Source organism: Gobius niger, assembly GCF_951799975.1.
Source record: "Gobius niger genome assembly, chromosome: 6".
Taxonomy (NCBI): domain Eukaryota; kingdom Metazoa; phylum Chordata; class Actinopteri; order Gobiiformes; family Gobiidae; genus Gobius; species Gobius niger.
This window is the reverse complement of record NC_136857.1, coordinates 40,462,962-40,486,206: the sequence shown is the minus strand read 5'-3', so window position 1 is coordinate 40,486,206 and position 23,245 is coordinate 40,462,962. Positions and strand designations below refer to the sequence as shown.

The 23,245-nt window shown below is 47.2% G+C and overlaps 1 protein-coding gene across 1 annotated transcript in view; it reads left to right on the top strand.

Moving 5' to 3' along the window:
- LOC306964900 (uncharacterized protein) overlaps positions 1–23,245 on the top strand; it is a gene marked incomplete at its 3' end in the record, with an annotated part of 50,728 nt that overhangs the window by 10,682 nt on the left and 16,801 nt on the right. The window contains exons 3-14 of the mRNA XM_079559067.1: positions 3,593–3,701; positions 4,952–5,004; positions 7,732–7,825; positions 8,350–8,466; positions 9,058–9,177; positions 9,854–9,928; positions 10,014–10,147; positions 16,842–17,041; positions 17,117–17,194; positions 18,975–19,419; positions 20,529–20,761; positions 21,005–21,053. Coding sequence (XP_079415193.1) covers positions 3,593–3,701; positions 4,952–5,004; positions 7,732–7,825; positions 8,350–8,466; positions 9,058–9,177; positions 9,854–9,928; positions 10,014–10,147; positions 16,842–17,041; positions 17,117–17,194; positions 18,975–19,419; positions 20,529–20,761; positions 21,005–21,053 — 1,707 coding nt within the window. The remainder of the gene's footprint in view (positions 1–3,592; positions 3,702–4,951; positions 5,005–7,731; positions 7,826–8,349; positions 8,467–9,057; positions 9,178–9,853; positions 9,929–10,013; positions 10,148–16,841; positions 17,042–17,116; positions 17,195–18,974; positions 19,420–20,528; positions 20,762–21,004; positions 21,054–23,245) is intronic.

Genomic DNA, 23,245 nt, shown 5'->3' with positions numbered 1-23,245 from the left:
CCGTAGGGGTCGGGTGCAGAGAGGACTGGGTGGCAGTCGAGGTCGGGTGCCTCGACGACCTGGTCCGCATGCACAGCTTCTGGCGTTCAGGACATGGAACGTCACCTCGCTGGGGGGGAAGGAGCCTGAGCTTGTGCGGGAGGTGGAGAGATACCGACTAGATATAGTCGGGCTCACCTCCACGCACAGCTTGGGTTCCGGATCCCAACTCCTGGAGAGAGGCTGGACTCTCCATTTTTCTGGAGTTGCCCGCGGGGAGAGGCGGCGGGCTGGGGTGGGTTTGCTCATATCCCCCCAGCTCAGCCGCCACGTGTTGGAGTTCACCCCGGTGGACGAGAGGGTCGCGTCCCTACGCCTTCGGGTCGGGGACAGGTCTCTCACCGTTGTCTCGGCCTACGGGCCCAACATCGGTGCAGAGTACCCGGCCTTCTTGGAGTCCCTGGGAGGGGTACTAGATAGTGCTCCGACTGGGGACTCCATTGTTCTGCTGGGGGACTTCAACGCCCACGTGGGTAACGACAGTGAGACCTGGGAGGGGGTGATTGGGAGGAACGGCCTCCCCGATCTGAACCCGAGTGGTGTTCTGTTATTGGACTTCTGTGCTAGTCACAGTTTGTCCATAACGAACACCATGTTCGAGCACAAGGGTGTCCATAAGTGCACGTGGCACCAGGACACCCTAGGCAGGAGGTCGATGATCGACTTTGTAGTTGTGTCGTCTGACCTCCGGCCGCGTGTCTCGGACACTCGGGTGAAGAGAGGGGCGGAGCTGTCAACTGATCACCACCTGGTGGTGAGCTGGATCCGCTGGCAGGGGAGGAAGCCGGTCAGACCTGGCAGGCCCAAGCGTGTTGTGAGGGTCTGCTGGGAACGTCTGGTGGATCCCTCTGTCAGTGGGGTCTTCAACTCCCACCTCCGGAAGAGCTTCACCCAGATTCCGGGGGAGGCGGGGGACATGGAGTCAGAGTGGACTCTGTTCTCCTCCTCCATTGTCGATGCGGCTGCTCGTAGTTGTGGCCGTAAGGTCTCTGATGCCTGTCGCGGCGGCAATCCCCGAACCCGGTGGTGGCGCCCGGAAGTAAGGGATGCCGTCAAGCTGAAGAAGGAGTCCTACCTGGCCTTGTTGGCTTGTGGGACTCCGGAGGCAGCTGAGAGGTACCGGCAGGCCAAGCGTGCTGCAGCTCGTGCGGTCGCAGAGGCTAAAACTCGGGTCTGGGAGGAGTTCGGGGAGGCCATGGAGGAAGACTATCGGTCGGCCTCGAAGAGATTCTGGCAAACCATCCGGCGCCTCAGGAGGGGGAAGCAGTGCTTCACCAACGCTGTTTACAGTGCGGGTGGGGGGCTGCTGACCTCGACTGGGGATGTCGTCGGGCGGTGGAAGGAGGACTTCGAGGACCTCCTCAATCCCGTCGTCACGTCTTCCAATGAGGAAGCAGAGGCTGGGGACTCGGAGGTGGGCTCGCCCATCACCGGGGCTGAAGTCACCAAGGTGGTGAGAAAGCTCCTTGGTGGCAAGGCTCCGGGGGTGGATGAGATTCGCCCTGAGGACCTTAAGTCTCTGGATGTTGTAGGACTGTCTTGGCTGACACGTCTCTGCAACATCGCGTGGCGGTCGGGGACAGTGCCCCTGGATTGGCAGACCGGGGTGGTGGTCCCTCTCTTTAAAAAGGGGGATCGGAGGGTGTGTTCCAATTACAGAGGAATCACCCTCCTTAGCCTCCCCGGTAAGGTCTACTCCAGGGTGCTGGAGAGGAGGATCCGGCCGATAGTTGAACCTCGGATCCAGGAGGAACAATGCGGTTTTCGTCCTGGTCGTGGCACACTGGACCAGCTCTATACCCTTCATCGGGTACTCGAGGGTTCGTGGGAGTTCGCCCAACCAGTCCACATGTGTTTTGTGGATCTGGAGAAAGCGTTCGACCGCGTCCCTCGTGGTGCCCTGTGGGGGGTGCTCCGGGAGTATGGGGTCCGGGGCCCTCGTGGTGCCCTGTGGGGGGTGCTCCGGGAGTATGGGGTCCGGGGCCCTCTGCTAAGGGCTGTCCGTTCCCTGTATGAGCAGCAGGAGCTTGGTTCGCATTGCCGGCAGTAAGTCAGACCTGTTCCCGGTGCGTGTTGGTCTCCGCCAGGGCTGCCCTTTGTCACCGGTTCTGTTCATTACTTTTATGGACAGAGTTTCTAGGCGCAGCCAGGGGCCGGAGGGGCCGGAGGGTGTCCGGTTTGGGAGCCTCAGAGTCTCATCTCTGCTGTTTGCGGACGATGTTGTTCTGATGGCTTCAACGAACCAGGACCTTCAGCTGCACTGGGGCGGTTTGCAGCCGAGTGTGTAGCGGCCGGGATGAGGATCAGCACCTCCAAATCCGAGGCCATGGTTCTCCACCGGAAAAAGGTGGTTTCCCCTCTTCAGGTCGGTGGGGAGTCCTTGCCTCAAGTGGAGGAGTTCAAGTATCTCGGGGTCTTGTTCACGAGTGAGGGACGGATGGAGCGTGAGATCGATAGACGGATCGGTGCGGCGTCAGCAGTGATGCGGTCGCTGTACCGGTCTGTCGTGGTGAAGAGGGAGCTGAGTCGGGGCAAAGCTCTCGATTTACCGATCGATCTACGTTCCCACCCTCACCTATGGTCATGAGATTTGGGTCATGACCGAAAGGACAAGATCGCGAATACAAGCGGCCGAAATGAGTTTCCTTCGCAGGGTGGCTGGGCGCACCCTCCGAGATCGGGTGAGGAGCTCAGTTACCCGGGAGGAGCTCGGAGTAGAGTCGCTGCTCCTTCACGTCGAAAGGAGCCAGCTGAGGTGGCTCGGGCATCTGTTCCGGATGCCTCCTGGTCGCCTCCCGCGGGAGGTGTTCCAGGCATGTCCTAGTGGGACAAGGCCTCGTGGAAGGCCCAGGACACGGTGGTGGGACTATGTCTCCGAGCTGGCCTGGTGTCGCCTCGGGGTCCCCCCAGAACAGCTGGAGGAGGTGTGTGTGGATCGGGAAGTTTGGGCATCTCTGCTGAGACTGCTGCCCCCGCGACCCGGCCCCGGATAAAGCGGAAGAAAATGGATGGATGGATGGATGGAATTCACATTTATCACTTTTATAATTAACATTAATCCCATTTTTAATTAACATTTATCACATTTATAATAAACATCATGTTTATAATAAACATTTGTCACATTTATAATTAGCATTTATCAGATTTATAATTAACATTTATCAGATTTATAATTAACATTTATCACATTTATAATTAACATATATCATATTTATAATTAACATTGATCATTTTCATAATTAACATTGATATTGATAATTAACAGTTATCTTTATAATGAACAGTTATCACATTTATAATTAACATATATCATATTTATAATTAACATTTATCACATTTGTAATTAACATTAATCATATTTATAATTAACTTTTATCATATTTATAATTAACATTTATCACATTTATAATTAACATTTATCACATTTATGATTAACATTTATCATATTCATAATTAACATTTATCATATTTATAATTAACAGTTATCACATATGTCACATGTAAAATAGACTAATTAATGTTAATAAATTAATAAATATATTGTGTGCAGATCCACTGCAGAGCTCGTGTCCAATCAGAGCGCAGAGCAGAGGCACCGACATGAAACAGCCAATCAGCTTCAAGAGACTCTGGAGGCAAAGATTCAGCAGCTTCAGCAGGTAAAACATGTACAACAGCAGACATAAAACATGTACAACCGCAGACACAAAACATGTACAACAGCAAACACAAAACATATACAACAGCAAACATAAAACATGTACAACCGCAGACACAAAACATGTACAACAGCAAACACAAAACATGTACAACCGCAGACATAAAACATGTACAACAACGTACATAAAACACGTACAACAGCATATACTTAAAACATATACAACAGCAGGTAAAACATGTACAACAGAAGACACAAACTAAACTAAACTAAAGTAAACTAAACTAAACTAAAGAACGAGAATAATCAGAGCTAAAGGAACAGAATAATCTGAGCTAAAAGAACAGAATAATCTGAGTTAAAGGAACAGAATAATCTGAGTTAAAGGAACAGAATAATCTGAGTTAAAGGAACAGAATAATCTGAGCTAAAGGAACAGAATAATCTGAGCTAAAAGAACAGAATAATCTGAGTTAAAGGAACAGAATAATCTGAGTTAAAGGAACAGAATAATCTGAGCTAAAGGAACAGAATAATCTGAGCTAAAGGAACAGAATAATCTGAGCTAAAAGAACAGAATAATCTGAGCTAAAGGAACAGAATAATCTGAGCTAAAGGAACAGAATAATCTGAACTAAAGGAACAAAATAATCTGAGCTAAAGGAACAAAATAATCTGAGCTAAAGGAACAAAATAATCTGAGCTAAAGGAACAGAATAATCTGAGCTAAAGGAACAGAATAATCTGAGCTAAAGGAACAGAATAATCTGAGCTAAAGGAACAAAATAATCAGAGCTAAAGGAACAGAATAATCTGAGCTAAAGGAACAAAATAATCAGAGCTAAAGGAACAGAATAATCTGAGCTAAAGGAACAAAATAATCTGAGCTAAAGGAACAAAATAATCTGAGCTAAAGGAACAGAATAATCAGAGCTAAAGGAACAGAATAATCTGAACTAAAGGAACAAAATAATCTGAGCTAAAGGAACAAAATAATCTGAGCTAAAGGAACAAAATAATCTGAACTAAAGGAACAAAATAATCTGAACTAAAGGAACAAAATAATCTGAGCTAAAGGAACAAAATAATCTGAGCTAAAGGAACAAAATAATCTGAGCTAAAGGAACAGAATAATCTGAGCTAAAGGAACAGAATATCAGAGCGATCTCACTTTAACCAAAACCAGCTTCAGATCGAGGTCTGTGTGATTGTACATGAGAATAGCGCCCCCTCCTGACCTCTGTGTTCCAGGAGCTGAGTGAACAGCGGTGTTTGCAGGAGCAGGTTCTGCACCAAAAGGACAGGTACGTAATATAATCTTTATAATCTTTATAAACCCTAATGTCTGAGTGATTCATATTGAATAAGAAGTAAATGAACCTGATGAGATGTTGGTCTGTGTGTCTGAAGTAAATAATAATAATAATAATAATAATAATAATAATAATAATAATAATAATAATAATAATTAAAGCCGCGCGCGGCGATAAAGGCCCTCGCCCCTGGCGCACTCCCCGCTCGCTCTCGTCCCTTGCGACCACTCTTCATCACACTAGGTCTTTCGAGCCCCATGATTGAACTCGCTCATTTTGACGCGAAAATCCCTATTAAGTTGCATTATTCTGCTTTATATGCGAAAATCCCTATTAAATTGCATTACAGTGCATTATATGCGAAAGTCCCTTTAACTTGCATTACAGTGCATTTTATGCGAAAGTCCCTTTAAGTTGCATTACAGTTTATTATATGCGAAAGTCCCTTTAAGTAGCATTATAGTGCTATTGTGAAAATCCCTATGTAGTGGCATAATTGTGTTGTAATTGCAAAAATCCCTATTTTGTTGCAGAAACTGTAAAAACTGTTGAAATTGCAGAAACTCTTAAAACTGTATAAACTGTTAAAATCACTGACAGACTTCACTGTATCATAATCCTATTAAAATGCCGGCAAGAAAAGAGAAAGCATTAGAAAAGTGTCACAGCCATATTTGAACCAGCAACCTCCTACACCAGAGACAAGCACACTATCACTGAGCTGTAGCTCCATGGTAATTTGATCCTGATGTGCGCTACTTTTGTCTAAGTTATCAAGCAGAAGTTAGTTCCCAGCATCCCACTGGAGGAGAGAGGTAGCTTCAAGTCATGCCCCCCCCATACATTTCCTCGATTATTTTCGACATTTTCCCTAGTGTTGCCTCAATTGTTTTCCTACGATCCCCCCATTTCTAGCTCTTTAGTGACGCATATGAAAGCGTTTTTCATGAGAGTGGGACCGTAGGTGCGGTTAAAAAAAAAAAAGGTCAAAATTGACCCAGCAACTTCTGATTGGGAATCCAACACTCAAGCTATGATGCCACACAGGCACAGGAACTTCTAGGAAACGTCCCGCAATCATGTGTTTTAGGCTGTGACAATGTGTGCAGCGGGCAATGGAAAAGGTGAAGGCAATATTAAAGTGTCAAGGTTGTGTTTGGACTGGCAACCTCCTTCACTTGAGACAACCATGCTATAACTGAGCTGTAATTCCATGCAAACATGGGCCTGATGACTGCTTGGGTTTTCTAAATTAAAAGGCTGCAATTTGATCCCAGCAACACACTGGAGGGGTCATTTCCCTGTTTTTAATGAGTTTGGAACCATCGGCGACGATGCATGTTCTTCCCAGAAAGTGCTGAGTCCAAAAGAAAAAAAAATGAAAAAGACTCAAGGTCAGGATTGATCCAGCAACCTCCTGTACACTAACCCAGCTCTCTACCAATGGAGCTACTTAGGCTGAGAAAAAACAGTGGATGTGAAATAAATGTCATGAGAGACTCCGCACTTGTGTGTTTGCAGGAAACGGATTAACAGTTTAGAAAATAATATATTGTATCATTTTGTAATTGGGGTACATTCCTGGCTGCCCAAAGAATCGTTGAGAGGGGGTTTCAGCCCTGCAGCACCCTCGATATTGAAGCAATTATTTGGTAAGACCCATATAGTATGAGGAACACGCAGAGAGACGGACAGGAAACAGTCGAATTGAACTTCCTGTGATTGTACAGTTGAGAAAAACGTGAATTTGGAGGCAAAAACGTCCAAATTAAAGCTGATGTCTGTGACAGAGGGGTATTATAAGTATATACAAGTCCAAAAGTGTAGCTTTTGTGAAGAAAGGGGGAAATTTGGAAAACTGTCGAATTTCAGGAGAAACCTCTGACAGAAGCCAGCATGCTGCCAGGCTAAGACCTCTGGCGATTTTCACGGAGGATGGGCGGGCCACTTACAAGCCACTTTAAAGACATTAAAAGGCATTTTTGGCGATAGCGGCTGCGTGTGCACAGCATTAGGTCCAGGTGGGGAATGTGCAGACTTGGCCGGATTGGGTCCGTTCTAATCCGGCCGAGTCTGTGAAAGATATGAGGCTTTGAAAATTGCTGAAAATGGCCTCTCAGTTGTGGCCTGGTCATGACCACGCCCAATAATGGAACAAAATTTGAAATGATGATTTTGAAAGCCACAGGGGTTGGGGACATGTTGGCCAAAATTGGAGGCGTTCCATCGAAAACTCTGGGATCAGGGGCCAGAAGTTCAAGAGGTACGATTTTGAAGGTTTGAGGTTCGGGCCAAGATGGCCGACTTCCTGTAGCATTTAGGGCGGGGTCATAATATCATTTTTGACATGTCCTGACGTGGTCTATGTCCCTGGCCAATGTCACTTTTGTACCATGATTTTTTTTTCGACCGCTCCTCCATTGGGTCAATGTAAACTGCCTGTTTGAGGGGGCGCCACTGAGCCATCTTTTATTATTTTCTCTCGCGAACCCCACCCAAAATTAGAGCTTGCGGAGCACTACGTTTGGACCCCTGTTACTTGCGAAACGGTTCACGTTTGCTACGTGAACTCTTGCGTTTTCGTCCCCCGTTAACGGTTTTAATTAGTCCCTCGCGGGACACTGCGTGTCCGTTGCTCGGGCCTAATAATAATAATAATAATAATAATAATAATAATAATAACTAAATATATATAATAATTGTATTTTTGTGACTCAGGATTATTTCTGATCTGACGACGGAGAAACTTTCTTTGGAGCAGAAGGTCCAGGAGCTAAGCTCCGCCCCCAGGAAGAGCCCCCGCCCACAACAGGTACTGTATAAGTACTACAGAGTACGGCATACTCTAAATACTACAGTACTTCATATATCATACGTGTACTTTGTATGTACTTATACTTTTCTATTAACAAAAGAAAAAGTGTTACGGTAATGAAAAAAGTTGAGCAAAGTTTCATTAAAACATCATAAAAAAATAAATTACAAGAACACTAGAAAAAACTCTTACTTTTACAGTGAGTATGAAGTTAATGTAAGTGTGTGTAATGTGTGTAAGTTTACATGTCATATCTTAAGTTTCATTTTTGTCAAACATTGGCACACCTTCATGAGAAGTTTGTGTGTGAGTGTAACATGTGTGTGTGTGTGTTTGTGTAGCAGCTCGATGGCGTTGTCGGTGTGTGTGTAACATGTGTGTGTGTGTGTAACATGTATGTGTTTGTGTAGCAGGTGGACGGTGTTGTCGTGTGTGTGTGTTTGTGTAACATGTGTGTGTTGGTGTGTGTGTGTAACATGTGTGTGTTTGTGTGTGTGTGTAACATGTGTGTGTTTGTGTAGCAGGGCGACGGTGTGTGTGAGGAAACCACTGAGCGCTGTCTGACGGAGCTGCATCGAGCTCAGAACCAGGTCCACACGTTACAGATGAAGATCCGGATCAGTGAGGACCGCAACAAGGTACAAATACTGCAAATACTACTGCAAATACTACTGCTAATACTACTGATACACCTGGATCAGTGAGGACCGCAACAAGGTACAAATACTGCAAATACTACTGCAAATACTACTGCTAATACTACTGATACACCTGGATCAGTGAGGACCGCAACAAGGTACAAATACTGCAAATACTACTGCAAATACTACTGCAAATACTACTGCAAATACTACTGCTAATACTACTGATACACCTGGATCAGTGAGGACCGCAACAAGGTACAAATACTGCAAATACTACTGCAAATACTGCTGCAAATACTACTGATACACCTGGATCAGTGAGGACCGCAACAAGGTACAAACAGAACAGAAACATCAAGGAAACTAAACTTACAAAATAAAAATCCAGCCACAGAAGCAGCTTTATTGTGACAAGGCTGAGGTCGTGTGGTCCCTGTGGTCTGATGGAGGTCTGAGGTCCGGACCTCCTGTGGTCCCTGTGGTCTGATGGAGGTCTGAGGTCCGGACCTCCTGTGGTCCCTGTGGTCTGATCGAGGTCTGAGGTCTGGACCTCCTGTGGTCTGATCGAGGTCCTCTCTGTTGCAGCTGCTGCAGAAGCGTCTGGGCGAGATGGAGCTGGAGCTGAGGGAAGTTCGAGAAGAAGCTCAGAACCAGGAGGGGAACCTCCAACATCTGCAGGAGACTCTGATCTCTAAAGACCAGGAGGTAAGAGGAGACTCTGATCTCTAAGACCAGGAGGTAAGAGGAGACTCTGATCTCTAAGACCAGGAGGGAAGAGGAGACTCTGATCTCTAAAGACCAGGAGGTAAGAGGAGACTCTGATCTCTAAGACCAGGAGGTAAGAGGAGACTCTGATCTCTAAGACCAGGAGGGAAGAGGAGACTCTGATCTCTAAGACCAGGAGGGAAGAGGAGACTCTGATCTCTAAGACCAGGAGGGAAGAGGAGACTCTGATCTCTAAGACCAGGAGGGAAGAGGAGACTCTGATCTCTAAGACCAGGAGGTAAGAGGAGACTCTGATCTCTAAGACCAGGAGGTAAGAGGAGACTCTGATCTCTAAGACCAGGAGGGAAGAGGAGACTCTGATCTCTAAGACCAGGAGGGAAGAGGAGACTCTGATCTCTAAGACCAGGAGGTAAGAGGAGACTCTGATCTCTAAGACCAGGAGGTAAGAGGAGACTCTGATCTCTAAGACCAGGAGGTAAGAGGAGACTCTGATCTCTAAGACCAGGAGGTAAGAGGAGACTCTGATCTCTAAGACCAGGAGGTAAGAGGAGACTCTGATCTCTAAGACCAGGAGGTAAGAGAGGAGACTCTGATCTCTAAGACCAGGAGGTAAAAGGTAAAAATGTAAAAGTAAAGCTGATGCTTGTGTTTCCAGGCGGTGGATTTGCGCCGAGTCCTGGAGGAGCAGAACCGAGCTCTGTGCTCACTCAAAGAAGCTGCTCTCAGACAGGTGAGAAGGTCACATGACACACAGGTGAGGTCAGAGGTGAGGTCACAGGTGAGGCGTGTCTGATGTCATGTATGTTGTGCTGCAGTTCTCCTCCTCTCCAGCGTGTGGTGTGTCGGAGCTGCAGATGATGCTGCAGCAGAAGAACGCTGTGGACCGAGAGCTTCTCGAACTGAAGACGCAGCTCCACAGGACGGGCTTCAGCTCACTCTCTCAGATCAGGTCAGATCTACAGCTCACTCTCTCAGATCAGGTCAGATCTACAGCTCACTCTCTCAGATCAGGTCAGATCTACAGCTCACTCTCTCAGATCAGGTCAGATCTACAGCTCACTCTCTCAGATCAGGTCAGATCTACAGCTCACTCTCTCAGATCAGGTCAGATCTACAGCTCACTCTCTCAGATCAGGTCAGATCTACAGCTCACTCTCTCAGATCAGGTCAGATCTACAGCTCACTCTCTCAGATCAGGTCAGATCTACAGCTCACTCTCTCAGATCAGGTCAGATCTACAGCTCACTCTCTCTCAGATCAGGTCAGATCTACAGCTCACTCTCTCTCAGATCAGGTCAGATCTACAGCTCACTCTCTCTCAGATCAGGTCAGATCTACAGCTCACTCTCTCAGATCAGGTCAGATCTACAGCTCACTCTCACAGATCAGGTCAGATCTACAGCTCACTCTCTCTCAGATCAGGTCAGATCAGGTCAGATCTACAGCTCACTCTCTCAGATCAGGTCAGATCTACAGCTCACTCTCTCTCAGATCAGGTCAGATCTACAGCTCACTCTCTCAGATCAGGTCAGATCTACAGCTCACTCTCTCACAGATCAGGTCAGATCTACAGCTCACTCTCACAGATCAGGTCAGATCTACAGCTCACTCTCTCACAGATCAGGTCAGATCTACAGCTCACTCTCTCACAGATCAGGTCAGATCTACAGCTCACTCTCTCAGATCAGGTCAGATCTACAGCTCACTCTCTCTCAGATCAGGTCAGATCTACAGCTCACTCTCTCACAGATCAGGTCAGATCAGGTCAGATCTACAGCTCACTCTCTCACAGATCAGGTCAGATCTACAGCTCACTCTCTCTCAGATCAGGTCAGATCAGGTCAGATCTACAGCTCACTCACACAGATCAGGTCAGATCTACAGCTCACTCTCTCACAGATCAGGTCAGATCTACAGCTCACTCTCTCACAGATCAGGTCAGATCTACAGCTCACTCTCACAGATCAGGTCAGATCTACAGCTCACTCTCTCACAGATCAGGTCAGATCTACAGCTCACTCACACAGATCAGGTCAGATCTACAGCTCACTCTCACAGATCAGGTCAGATCTACAGCTCACTCTCTCACAGATCAGGTCAGATCTACAGCTCACTCTCTCAGATCAGGTCAGATCTACAGCTCACTCTCTCTCAGATCAGGTCAGATCTACAGCTCACTCTCTCACAGATCAGGTCAGATCAGGTCAGATCTACAGCTCACTCTCTCACAGATCAGGTCAGATCTACAGCTCACTCTCTCACAGATCAGGTCAGATCTACAGCTCACTCTCACAGATCAGGTCAGATCTACAGCTCACTCTCTCACAGATCAGGTCAGATCTACAGCTCACTCACACAGATCAGGTCAGATCTACAGCTCACTCTCACAGATCAGGTCAGATCTACAGCTCACTCTCTCACAGATCAGGTCAGATCTACAGCTCACTCTCTCAGATCAGGTCAGATCTACAGCTCACTCTCTCTCAGATCAGGTCAGATCTACAGCTCACTCTCTCACAGATCAGGTCAGATCAGGTCAGATCTACAGCTCACTCTCTCACAGATCAGGTCAGATCTACAGCTCACTCACACAGATCAGGTCAGATCTACAGCTCACTCTCTCAGATCAGGTCAGATCTACAGCTCACTCTCTCACAGATCAGGTCAGATCTACAGCTCACTCTCTCTCAGATCAGGTCAGATCTACAGCTCACTCTCACAGATCAGGTCAGATCTACAGCTCACTCTCTCAGATCAGGTCAGATCTACAGCTCACTCTCTCACAGATCAGGTCAGATCTACAGCTCACTCTCTCACAGATCAGGTCAGATCTACAGCTCACTCTCTCAGATCAGGTCAGATCTACAGCTCACTCTCTCACAGATCAGGTCAGATCTACAGCTCACTCTCTCAGATCAGGTCAGATCTACAGCTCACTCTCTCAGATCAGGTCAGATCTACAGCTCACTCTCTCAGATCAGGTCAGATCTACAGCTCACTCTCTCAGATCAGGTCAGATCTACAGCTCACTCTCTCACAGATCAGGTCAGATCTACAGCTCACTCTCTCACAGATCAGGTCAGATCTACAGCTCACTCTCTCACAGATCAGGTCAGATCTACAGCTCACTCTCTCACAGATCAGGTCAGATCTACAGCTCACTCTCTCAGATCAGGTCAGATCTACAGCTCACTCTCTCAGATCAGGTCAGATCTACAGCTCACTCTCTCAGATCAGGTCAGATCTACAGCTCACTCTTTCTCAGATCAGGTCAGATCTACAGCTCACTCTCTCACAGATCAGGTCAGATCTACAGCTCACTCTCTCAGATCAGGTCAGATCTACAGCTCACTCTCACAGATCAGGTCAGATCTACAGCTCACTCTCTCACAGATCAGGTCAGATCTACAGCTCACTCTCTCTCAGATCAGGTCAGATCTACAGCTCACTCTCTCACAGATCAGGTCAGATCTACAGCTCACTCTCTCAGATCAGGTCAGATCAGGTCAGATCTACAGCTCACTCTCACAGATCAGGTCAGATCTACAGCTCACTCTCTCACAGATCAGGTCAGATCAGGTCAGATCTACAGCTCACTCTCTCTCAGATCAGGTCAGATCAGGTCAGATCTACAGCTCACTCTCCCACAGATCAGGTCAGATCTACAGCTCACTCTCTCTCAGATCAGGTCAGATCTACAGCTCACTCTCTCAGATCAGGTCAGATCTACAGCTCACTCTCTCTCAGATCAGGTCAGATCAGGTCAGATCTACAGCTCACTCTCTCTCAGATCAGGTCAGATCAGGTCAGATCTACAGCTCACTCTCCCACAGATCAGGTCAGATCTACAGCTCACTCTCTCTCAGATCAGGTCAGATCTACAGCTCACTCTCTCAGATCAGGTCAGATCTACAGCTCACTCTCTCACAGATCAGGTCAGATCTACAGCTCACTCTCTCAGATCAGGTCAGATCTACAGCTCACTCTCTCAGATCAGGTCAGATCTACAGCTCACTCTCTCTCAGATCAGGTCAGATCTACAGCTCACTCTCTCACAGATCAGGTCAGATCTACAGCTCACTCTCACAGATCAGGTCAGATCTACAGCTCACTCTCTCAGATCAGGTCAGATCTACTGCTCACTCTCTCACAGATCAGGTCAGATCTACAGCTCACTCTCTCACAGATCAGGTCAGATCTACAGCTCACTCTCTCAGATCAGGTCAGATCTACAGCTCACTCTCTCAGATCAGGTCAGATCTACAGCTCACTCTCACAGATCAGGTCAGATCTACAGCTCACTCTCTCACAGATCAGGTCAGATCTACAGCTCACTCTCACAGATCAGGTCAGATCTACAGCTCACTCTCTCTCAGATCAGGTCAGATCTACAGCTCACTCTCACAGATCAGGTCAGATCTACAGCTCACTCTCTCAGATCAGGTCAGATCTACAGCTCACTCTCTCTCAGATCAGGTCAGATCTACAGCTCACTCTCTCACAGATCAGGTCAGATCTACAGCTCACTCTCACAGATCAGGTCAGATCTACAGCTCACTCTCTCAGATCAGGTCAGATCTACAGCTCACTCTCTCAGATCAGGTCAGATCTACAGCTCACTCTCTCACAGATCAGGTCAGATCTACAGCTCACTCTCTCACAGATCAGGTCAGATCAGGTCAGATCTACAGCTCACTCTCTCTCAGATCAGGTCAGATCTACAGCTCACTCTCTCACAGATCAGGTCAGATCTACAGCTCACTCTCACAGATCAGGTCAGATCTACAGCTCACTCTCTCAGATCAGGTCAGATCTACAGCTCACTCTCACACAGATCAGGTCAGATCTACAGCTCACTCTCACACAGATCAGGTCAGATCTACAGCTCACTCTCACACAGATCAGGTCAGATCTACAGCTCACTCTGTCAGATCAGGTCAGATCAGGTCAGATCTACAGCTCACTCTCTCAGATCAGGTCAGATCTACAGCTCACTCTCACAGATCAGGTCAGATCTACAGCTCACTCTCTCACAGATCAGGTCAGATCTACAGCTCACTCTCACAGATCAGGTCAGATCTACAGCTCACTCTCTCAGATCAGGTCAGATCTACAGCTCACTCTCTCACAGATCAGGTCAGATCTACAGCTCACTCTCTCACAGATCAGGTCAGATCAGGTCAGATCTACAGCTCACTCTCTCTCAGATCAGGTCAGATCTACAGCTCACTCTCTCACAGATCAGGTCAGATCAGGTCAGATCTACAGCTCACTCTCTCTCAGATCAGGTCAGATCTACAGCTCACTCTCTCACAGATCAGGTCAGATCTACAGCTCACTCTCACAGATCAGGTCAGATCTACAGCTCACTCTCTCAGATCAGGTCAGATCTACAGCTCACTCTCTCTCAGATCAGGTCAGATCTACAGCTCACTCTCTCTCAGATCAGGTCAGATCTACAGCTCACTCTGTCAGATCAGGTCAGATCTACAGCTCACTCTCTCTCAGATCAGGTCAGATCTACAGCTCACTCTCTCACAGATCAGGTCAGATCTACAGCTCACTCTCTCTCAGATCAGGTCAGATCTACAGCTCACTCTGTCAGATCAGGTCAGATCTACAGCTCACTCTCTCTCAGATCAGGTCAGATCTACAGCTCACTCTGTCAGATCAGGTCAGATCTACAGCTCACTCTCTCACAGATCAGGTCAGATCTACAGCTCACTCTGTCAGATCAGGTCAGATCTACAGCTCACTCTCTCTCAGATCAGGTCAGATCTACAGCTCACTCTCTCACAGATCAGGTCAGATCTACAGCTCACTCTCTCTCAGATCAGGTCAGATCTACAGCTCACTCTCTCAGATCAGGTCAGATCTACAGCTCACTCTCTCTCAGATCAGGTCAGATCTACAGCTCACTCTCTCAGATCAGGTCAGATCTACAGCTCACTCTCTCTCAGATCAGGTCAGATCTACAGCTCACTCTCTCTCAGATCAGGTCAGATCTACAGCTCACTCTCTCACAGATCAGGTCAGATCAGGTCAGATCTACAGCTCACTCTCACAGATCAGGTCAGATCTACAGCTCACTCTCTCTCAGATCAGGTCAGATCTACAGCTCACTCTCTCTCAGATCAGGTCAGATCTACAGCTCACTCTCTCACAGATCAGGTCAGATCAGGTCAGATCTACAGCTCACTCTCTCAGATCAGGTCAGATCTACAGCTCACTTTCACAGATCAGGTCAGATCTACAGCTCACTCTCTCACAGATCAGGTCAGATCTACAGCTCACTCTCTCTCAGATCAGGTCAGATCTACAGCTCACTCTCTCTCAGATCAGGTCAGATCTACAGCTCACTCTCTCTCAGATCAGGTCAGATCTACAGCTCACTCTCTCTCAGATCAGGTCAGATCTACAGCTCACTCTCTCTCAGATCAGGTCAGATCTACAGCTCACTCTCTCTCAGATCAGGTCAGATCTACAGCTCACTCTCTCAGATCAGGTCAGATCAGGTCAGATCTACAGCTCACTCTCTCAGATCAGGTCAGATCAGGTCAGATCTACAGCTCACTCTCTCAGATCAGGTCAGATCTACAGCTCACTCTCTCTCAGATCAGGTCAGATCTACAGCTCACTCTCACAGATCAGGTCAGATCTACAGCTCACTCTCTCACAGATCAGGTCAGATCTACAGCTCACTCTCTCTCAGATCAGGTCAGATCTACAGCTCACTCTCTCTCAGATCAGGTCAGATCTACAGCTCACTCTCACAGATCAGGTCAGATCTACAGCTCACTCTCTCTCAGATCAGGTCAGATCTACAGCTCACTCTGTCAGATCAGGTCAGATCAGGTCAGATCTACAGCTCACTCTCTCAGATCAGGTCAGATCTACAGCTCACTCTCACAGATCAGGTCAGATCTACAGCTCACTCTCTCAGATCAGGTCAGATCTACAGCTCACTCTCTCTCAGATCAGGTCAGATCTACAGCTCACTCTCTCAGATCAGGTCAGATCAGGTCAGATCTACAGCTCACTCTCTCTCAGATCAGGTCAGATCAGGTCAGATCTACAGCTCACTCTCTCAGATCAGGTCAGATCTACAGCTCACTCTCTCTCAGATCAGGTCAGATCTACAGCTCACTCTCTCACAGATCAGGTCAGATCTACAGCTCACTCTCACAGATCAGGTCAGATCTACAGCTCACTCTCACAGATCAGGTCAGATCTACAGCTCACTCTCTCAGATCAGGTCAGATCTACAGCTCACTCTCTCTCAGATCAGGTCAGATCTACAGCTCACTCTCTCAGATCAGGTCAGATCTACAGCTCACTCTCTCTCAGATCAGGTCAGATCTACAGCTCACTCTCTCAGATCAGGTCAGATCTACAGCTCACTCTCTCTCAGATCAGGTCAGATCTACAGCTCACTCTCTCAGATCAGGTCAGATCAGGTCAGATCAGGTCAGATCTACAGCTCACTCTCACAGATCAGGTCAGATCAGGTCAGATCTACAGCTCACTCTCACAGATCAGGTCAGATCTACAGCTCACTCTCTCTCAGATCAGGTCAGATCTACAGCTCACTCTCTCACAGATCAGGTCAGATCAGGTCAGATCTTCTTGCTCTGTGTTTGTAGGAAAGCTCTGTCGGAGCTGAAGACCCAGAACCAGGACCTAAAGCAGCAGCTCTCACAGCCACAGGAAGTGACGTCACAGCCACAGGAAGTGACGTCACAGCGGCAGGAGCAGGGGGCGGAAGCGGAGCCTGGCCAATGGGAGGGCTGGGATTCACAGCTGGCCTTTGACCACGCCCATGTGGAGGACTCTCCTCTTCACCGTGAGACTCTGCCTTTACCTCCTGCCACCAGGAGGCGGCGCTGTTCACTGAGCTCTCTGTTCTCTCTGTGTCCAGGAGGGGGCGCCGTGGACCTGGGCTACGAGACGTGTGAGAGGAGCGAGACGGAGGCGGAGAGAGACACCAGCTCCCCAGGTCCCCTCACTTTACTATACATACATACTACATACTACATACTACATACTACATACTACATACTCATACTACATACTACATACATACATACTACATACTACATACTACATACTACATACTACATACTACATACTACATACTACATACTCATACTACATACTACATACATACATACTACATACTACATACTACATACTACATACTACATACTACATACTACATACATACATACTACATACTACATACTACATACTCATACTACATACTACATACATACATACTACATACTACATACTACATACTACATACTCATACTACATACTACATACATACATACTACATACTACATACTACATACTACATACTACATACTACATACTACATACATACATACTACATACTACATACTACATACTCATACTACATACTACATACATACATACTACATACTACATACTACATACTCATACTACATACTACATACATACATACATACATACTACATACTACATACTACATACTACATACTACATACTCATACTACATACTACATACATACATACTACATACTACATACTACATACTACATACCACATACATACATACTACATACTACATACTACATACTACATACCACATACATACATACTACATACTACATACTACATACTACATACTACATACATACATACTACATACATACATACTACATACATACATACTACATACTACATGCTCATACTACATACTACATACTACATACTACATACATACATACTACATACTACATACTACATACTACATACTACATGCTCATACTACATACTACATACTACATACTACATACTACATACTACATACTACATACATACATACTACATACATACATACTACATACTACATACTACATACTACATACTACATACTACATACTACATACTACATACATACATACTACATACTACATACTACATACTACATACTACATACTACATACTACATACATACATACATACATACTACATACATACATACTACATACTACATACTACATACTACATACTACATACATACATACTACATACTACATACTACATACTACATACCACATACATACATACTACATACTACATGCTCATACTACATACTACATACCACATACTACATACTACATATTCATACTACATATGACATACTACATACTACATACTACATACTACATACTACATACCACATACTACATACTCATACTACATACTACATACTACATACTACATACTACATACTACATACTACATACTACATATTCATACTACATATGACATACTCATACTACATACTACATACTACATACTACATACTACATACTACATACCACATACTACATACTCATACTACATACTACATACTACATACTACATACTACATACTACATACTACATACTACATACCACATACTACATACTCATACTACATACTACATACTACATACTACATACTCATACTACATACTACATATTCATACTACATATGACATACTACATACTACATACTACATACTACATATTCATACTACATATGACATACTACATACTACATATTCATACTACATATGACATACTACATACTACATACTACATACTACATATTCATACTACATATTCATACATACATATGACATGCTACATACCACATACATACATACTACATACTACATGCTACATATTCATACTACATATGACATATTCAGTAATGATCTTTGTTGTGTTGGTTTGTTCAGAGTTTGACGACCTGGAGCTGTGTCTGTCCCTGGATCACAGCTCTCACTGGTGGACTCCCCAGCCCAAGGACAGCGCCCCCCACAGGCAGGTCCAGGAGCTGCACCCGGAGGACAGCGCCCCCCACAGGCAGGTCCAGGAGCTGCACCCGGAGGACAGCGCCCCCCACAGGCAGGTCCAGGAGCTGCAGAAGCTGGTGCACCACCTGAAGACGGAGCTGAACCTCTCCCAGACGCAGGTCCACAGGCTGCAGAGCGAGGGCGGGGCCAGGCCTGAGGGCGGGGCCAGGCCTGAGGACGGGGCCAGGCCTGAGGGCGGGGCCAGGCCTGAGGGCGGGGCCCGGGCGGAGCCAGACGACCTCGCCGACCTGCTCAGCCGCGTGGAGTCCCTGGAAAACCAGCTCAAGACCGAGTCCAAGGCCGAGAGTCGGGACGGCAGCTCCAGCGGGTGAGCAGTACTTACAGTGTACTTCATATGTGTCGTCCAGAGCCAGAAACAGAACAATCATGTGGAACATCTGCAGGTTCATCTCCAAAGCCCTAGAGCTGTCCTTCAGATCTGTCTCCTCTTGTCCTCAGGCTCCTGTCCCTGGTGCTCCTGCAGGACTGTCCTTCAGATAACTCTCTGTCTCCTCTTATCCTCAGGGTCCTGTCCCTGGTGCTCCTGCAGGGCTGTCCCTCAGATAACTCTCTGTCTCCTCTTGTATCTCCTCAGGGTCCTGTCCCTGGTGCACCTGCAGGGCTGTCCTTCAGATAACTCTCTGTCTCCTCTTGTCCTCAGGGTCCTGTCCCTGGTGCTCCTGCAGGCTCAGGGCTGTCCTTCAGATAACTCTCTGTCTCCTCTTGTGTCTCCTCAGGGTCCTGTCCCTGGTGCTCCTGCAGGGCTGTCCTTCAGATAACTCTCTGTCTCCTCTTGTGTCTCCTCAGGGTCCTGTCCCTGGTGCTCCTGCAGGACTGTCCTTCAGATAACTCTCTGTCTCCTCTTATCCTCAGGGTCCTGTCCCTGGTGCTCCTGCAGGGCTGTCCCTCAGATAACTCTCTGTCTCCTCTTGTGTCTCCTCAGGGTCCTGTCCCTGGTGCTCCTGCAGGGCTGTCCTTCAGATAACTCTCTGTCTCCTCTTGTCCTCAGGGTCCTGTCCCTGGTGCTCCTGCAGGGCTGTCCTTCAGATAACTCTCTGTCTCCTCTTGTATCTCCTCAGGGTCCTGTCCCTGGTGCTCCTGCAGGGCTGTCCTTCAGATAACTCTCTGTCTCCTCTTGTCCTCAGGGTCCTGTCCCTGGTGCTCCTGCAGGCTCAGGGCTGTCCTTCAGATAACTCTCTGTCTCCTCTTGTATCTCCTCAGGGTCCTGTCCCTGGTGCTCCTGCAGGTCCAGGGCTGTCCTTCAGATAACTCTCTGTCTCCTCTTGTGTCTCCTCAGGCTCCTGTCCCTGGTGCTCCTGCAGGGCTGTCCCTCAGATAACTCTCTGTCTCCTCTTGTGTCTCCTCAGGGTCCTGTCCCTGGTGCTCCTGCAGGGCTGTCCCTCAGATAACTCTCTGTCTCCTCTTGTGTCTCCTCAGGGTCCTGTCCCTGGTGCACCTGCAGGCCCGGGAGCTGTCCCGTCTGAGGCAGGTCCTCAGAGAGTCCCGGGGTCTGGTTCAGATCCTGGTCCAGGTCCAGACGGAGCAGCTGAAAGGTCTGGAGGCCCTGCTGGTGTCCGGAGAGCCGGACTACGGTCTCGGGCAGAGGCTGAGGGAGGAGCTGAGGGAGGGCCACGACCTGCTGCTGCGGCTCAGCCAGAAGATCAGCCTGAGTGAGTACAACTACTACACACACTTATACTTATATACTTATACTTATACTTATACAACAACAACTTCCACTGAGCCAGAAGATCCGCCTGAGTGAGTAATAATAACAATGCATTGGTTTTCTGGACACATGATTCATTCACTCCATGGTGGTCCTAAGATACCACTGCAGAGCACTACTGCAGATACTAATACTAATACTTCTCCTTCTATCTGTATGACTGTAAATCCTGATGTGTTTTCAGAGGACCTTCCTGAAGACCCAGACGATAAGACGGAGCTGTTGGCCATGAGGTAAAACTCCTCCCACCTCCTCGTAGTTTCGAACTGTCTACCTTTGAAATATGTCGTCCCGTCTCTGTTTTGTTTGCTGTTGTACATAGACCTCCTAAATACAACAAGGAATTTATTACTGACTTTGCCGAGTTCCTAGCTAACATCATGCCGAAACATGACAATGTTTGTTGTCCGGAAAAGCCGCTTGCCAGAGACTTCTCGAACCTTATTGACTCTTTTAATCTTGTGTGTTTCTGGTCCTACACAGGAGCGCGGGCACACGCTTGATCTAGTGCTAGCTCACGGTTTGTCTGTTGAGAACCTTAAAATCCTTGATGCCGTGTTTTCTGATCATTTTTAACCTTAACATGCCGTGCGTAACAGCCAAATCGTGCTGCGCCTTTGCCGGGTGATGAACCCCTCCACTGCCGCTCGGTTCACTGCCGGTTTTGAAGGCTGTTTTGACCAGTCTGCATGCACTGAGGTGGAGACGCTGTCCTCCGGCTTTAATTCGGTTTGCCAAAGGGTACTGGAGACAGTAGCGCCAGTGAAGAGCAAGACTGTGCGACGTAATCACGAGCCTTGGTTAAATGAATCTACTCGCGCTGCCAGGCGAGAGTGCAGGCGGCCGAGCGAAAGTGGAAAAATGACAAACTGGAGGTGTCTTTCCAAACTCTGCAAGAGAGTCGGCGTCACTATCAGAAAGCTGTGAAACTATCCAGATCGATAATAATAGTCATAACCCTCGGGTGCTGTTTAAGACGATTGATTCTGCATTGAATGTACCTGAGCCTGCAGATCTTGAGTCCTCACCTGATATTTGTGAAAATGTTCTTTCCTTCTTTGTCAATAAGGTAGAGAGTTCCAGGCCCCTCCCATGACCCCTCTGTGCATGCCCCCTGCTCTGCTGTTTTTGAGCAGTTTGAGCCTGTGACTCTCTTGCAAACGAAGGCCATGGTTGCCAAGATGAAAGCGTCTGGTTCTCCTGATGATCCGCTTCCCCCTCGCCTTTTTAAGGAGGTTTTTGAGACACTCGCACCTGCAGTTTTATCCATTTTAAACTGCAGTTTATCCACTGGTGTTGTTCCTGCTTCTTTTAAACATGCTGTAGTTCACCCTTTGCTTAAAAAACCTGGCCTCGACTCATCTGCGCTGTCTAGTTACAGGCCCATTTCTAAACTTCCCTTTCTCTCGAAAATACTGGAGAAAGTGGTTTTTGTTCAGCTGAAGTCATTTTTAGATGAACGCAGCATTTTTGAAACTTTTCAGTCTGGTTTTAAAAATCTTCACAGCACTGAGTCGGCACTTCTTCGTGTTTTAATGATATTTTTGTCTTAGCTGATGCTGGCTCTCAGTTGTCCTGGTGCTGTTAGATCTGACGGCTGCGTTTGATGCAGTGACCACGCGATTCTCCTCTCACGGCTTGAACACTGGGTGGGAATTCGTGGCTCAGCCTTGCAGTGGTTCCAGTCATATTTGACTGACAGATGCGTTTCATCTCAGGCCCCTTTGTCATGTGGGGTACCACAAGGATCAATACTTGGCCCTTTATTGTTTTCCTTGTACATGCTCCCACTTTTCACTGTTATGACAGTCAGATCTATCTGCCTTTAAAGAAGGGTGATCCACATGCTGCTAGGCCCCTTCTCGATTGCATCAGCGATATCAAAGCATGGATGGCCCTTCACTTTTTATGCCTAAATCAGGACAAAACTGAAGTCATGGTTTTTGACCCTAGTGGCCCTAATTGCCCCCCTCCTGACCTTGGCTTTTTGTCTGATTTTGTCAAGCCGGTTGTTTCCAAGTCCAGTTTTTTCCACTTAAGAAAACTGTCAAAATTGAAGTCCATTTTATCAAGGCAGCATTTTGAGACTGTAATACCTGCCTTTGTGACGCCCAGGCTGGATTACTGTAACGGCCTTTACGCTGGTGTGAGCCAGAGGGCGCTCTCGCTCAGAACGCTGCAGCTCGGCTTTAACAGGGACACGGAAGCATGAGCAGATCTCAGCGGTTTTAGCTTCGCTCCATCGGCTCCCAGTCAGATTTAGAGTTGATTCAAAATTCTTCTCTTTACTTTTAAAAGTGTGAATGGCCCCACCCCCTCCTATCTGTCTGACCTGATTCAGCCTCAGCCCCTCTCGTGCTCTCAGGTCACGCCCCCTCTCGTGCTCTCAGGTCACGCCCCCTCTCGTGCTCTCAGGTCACGCCCC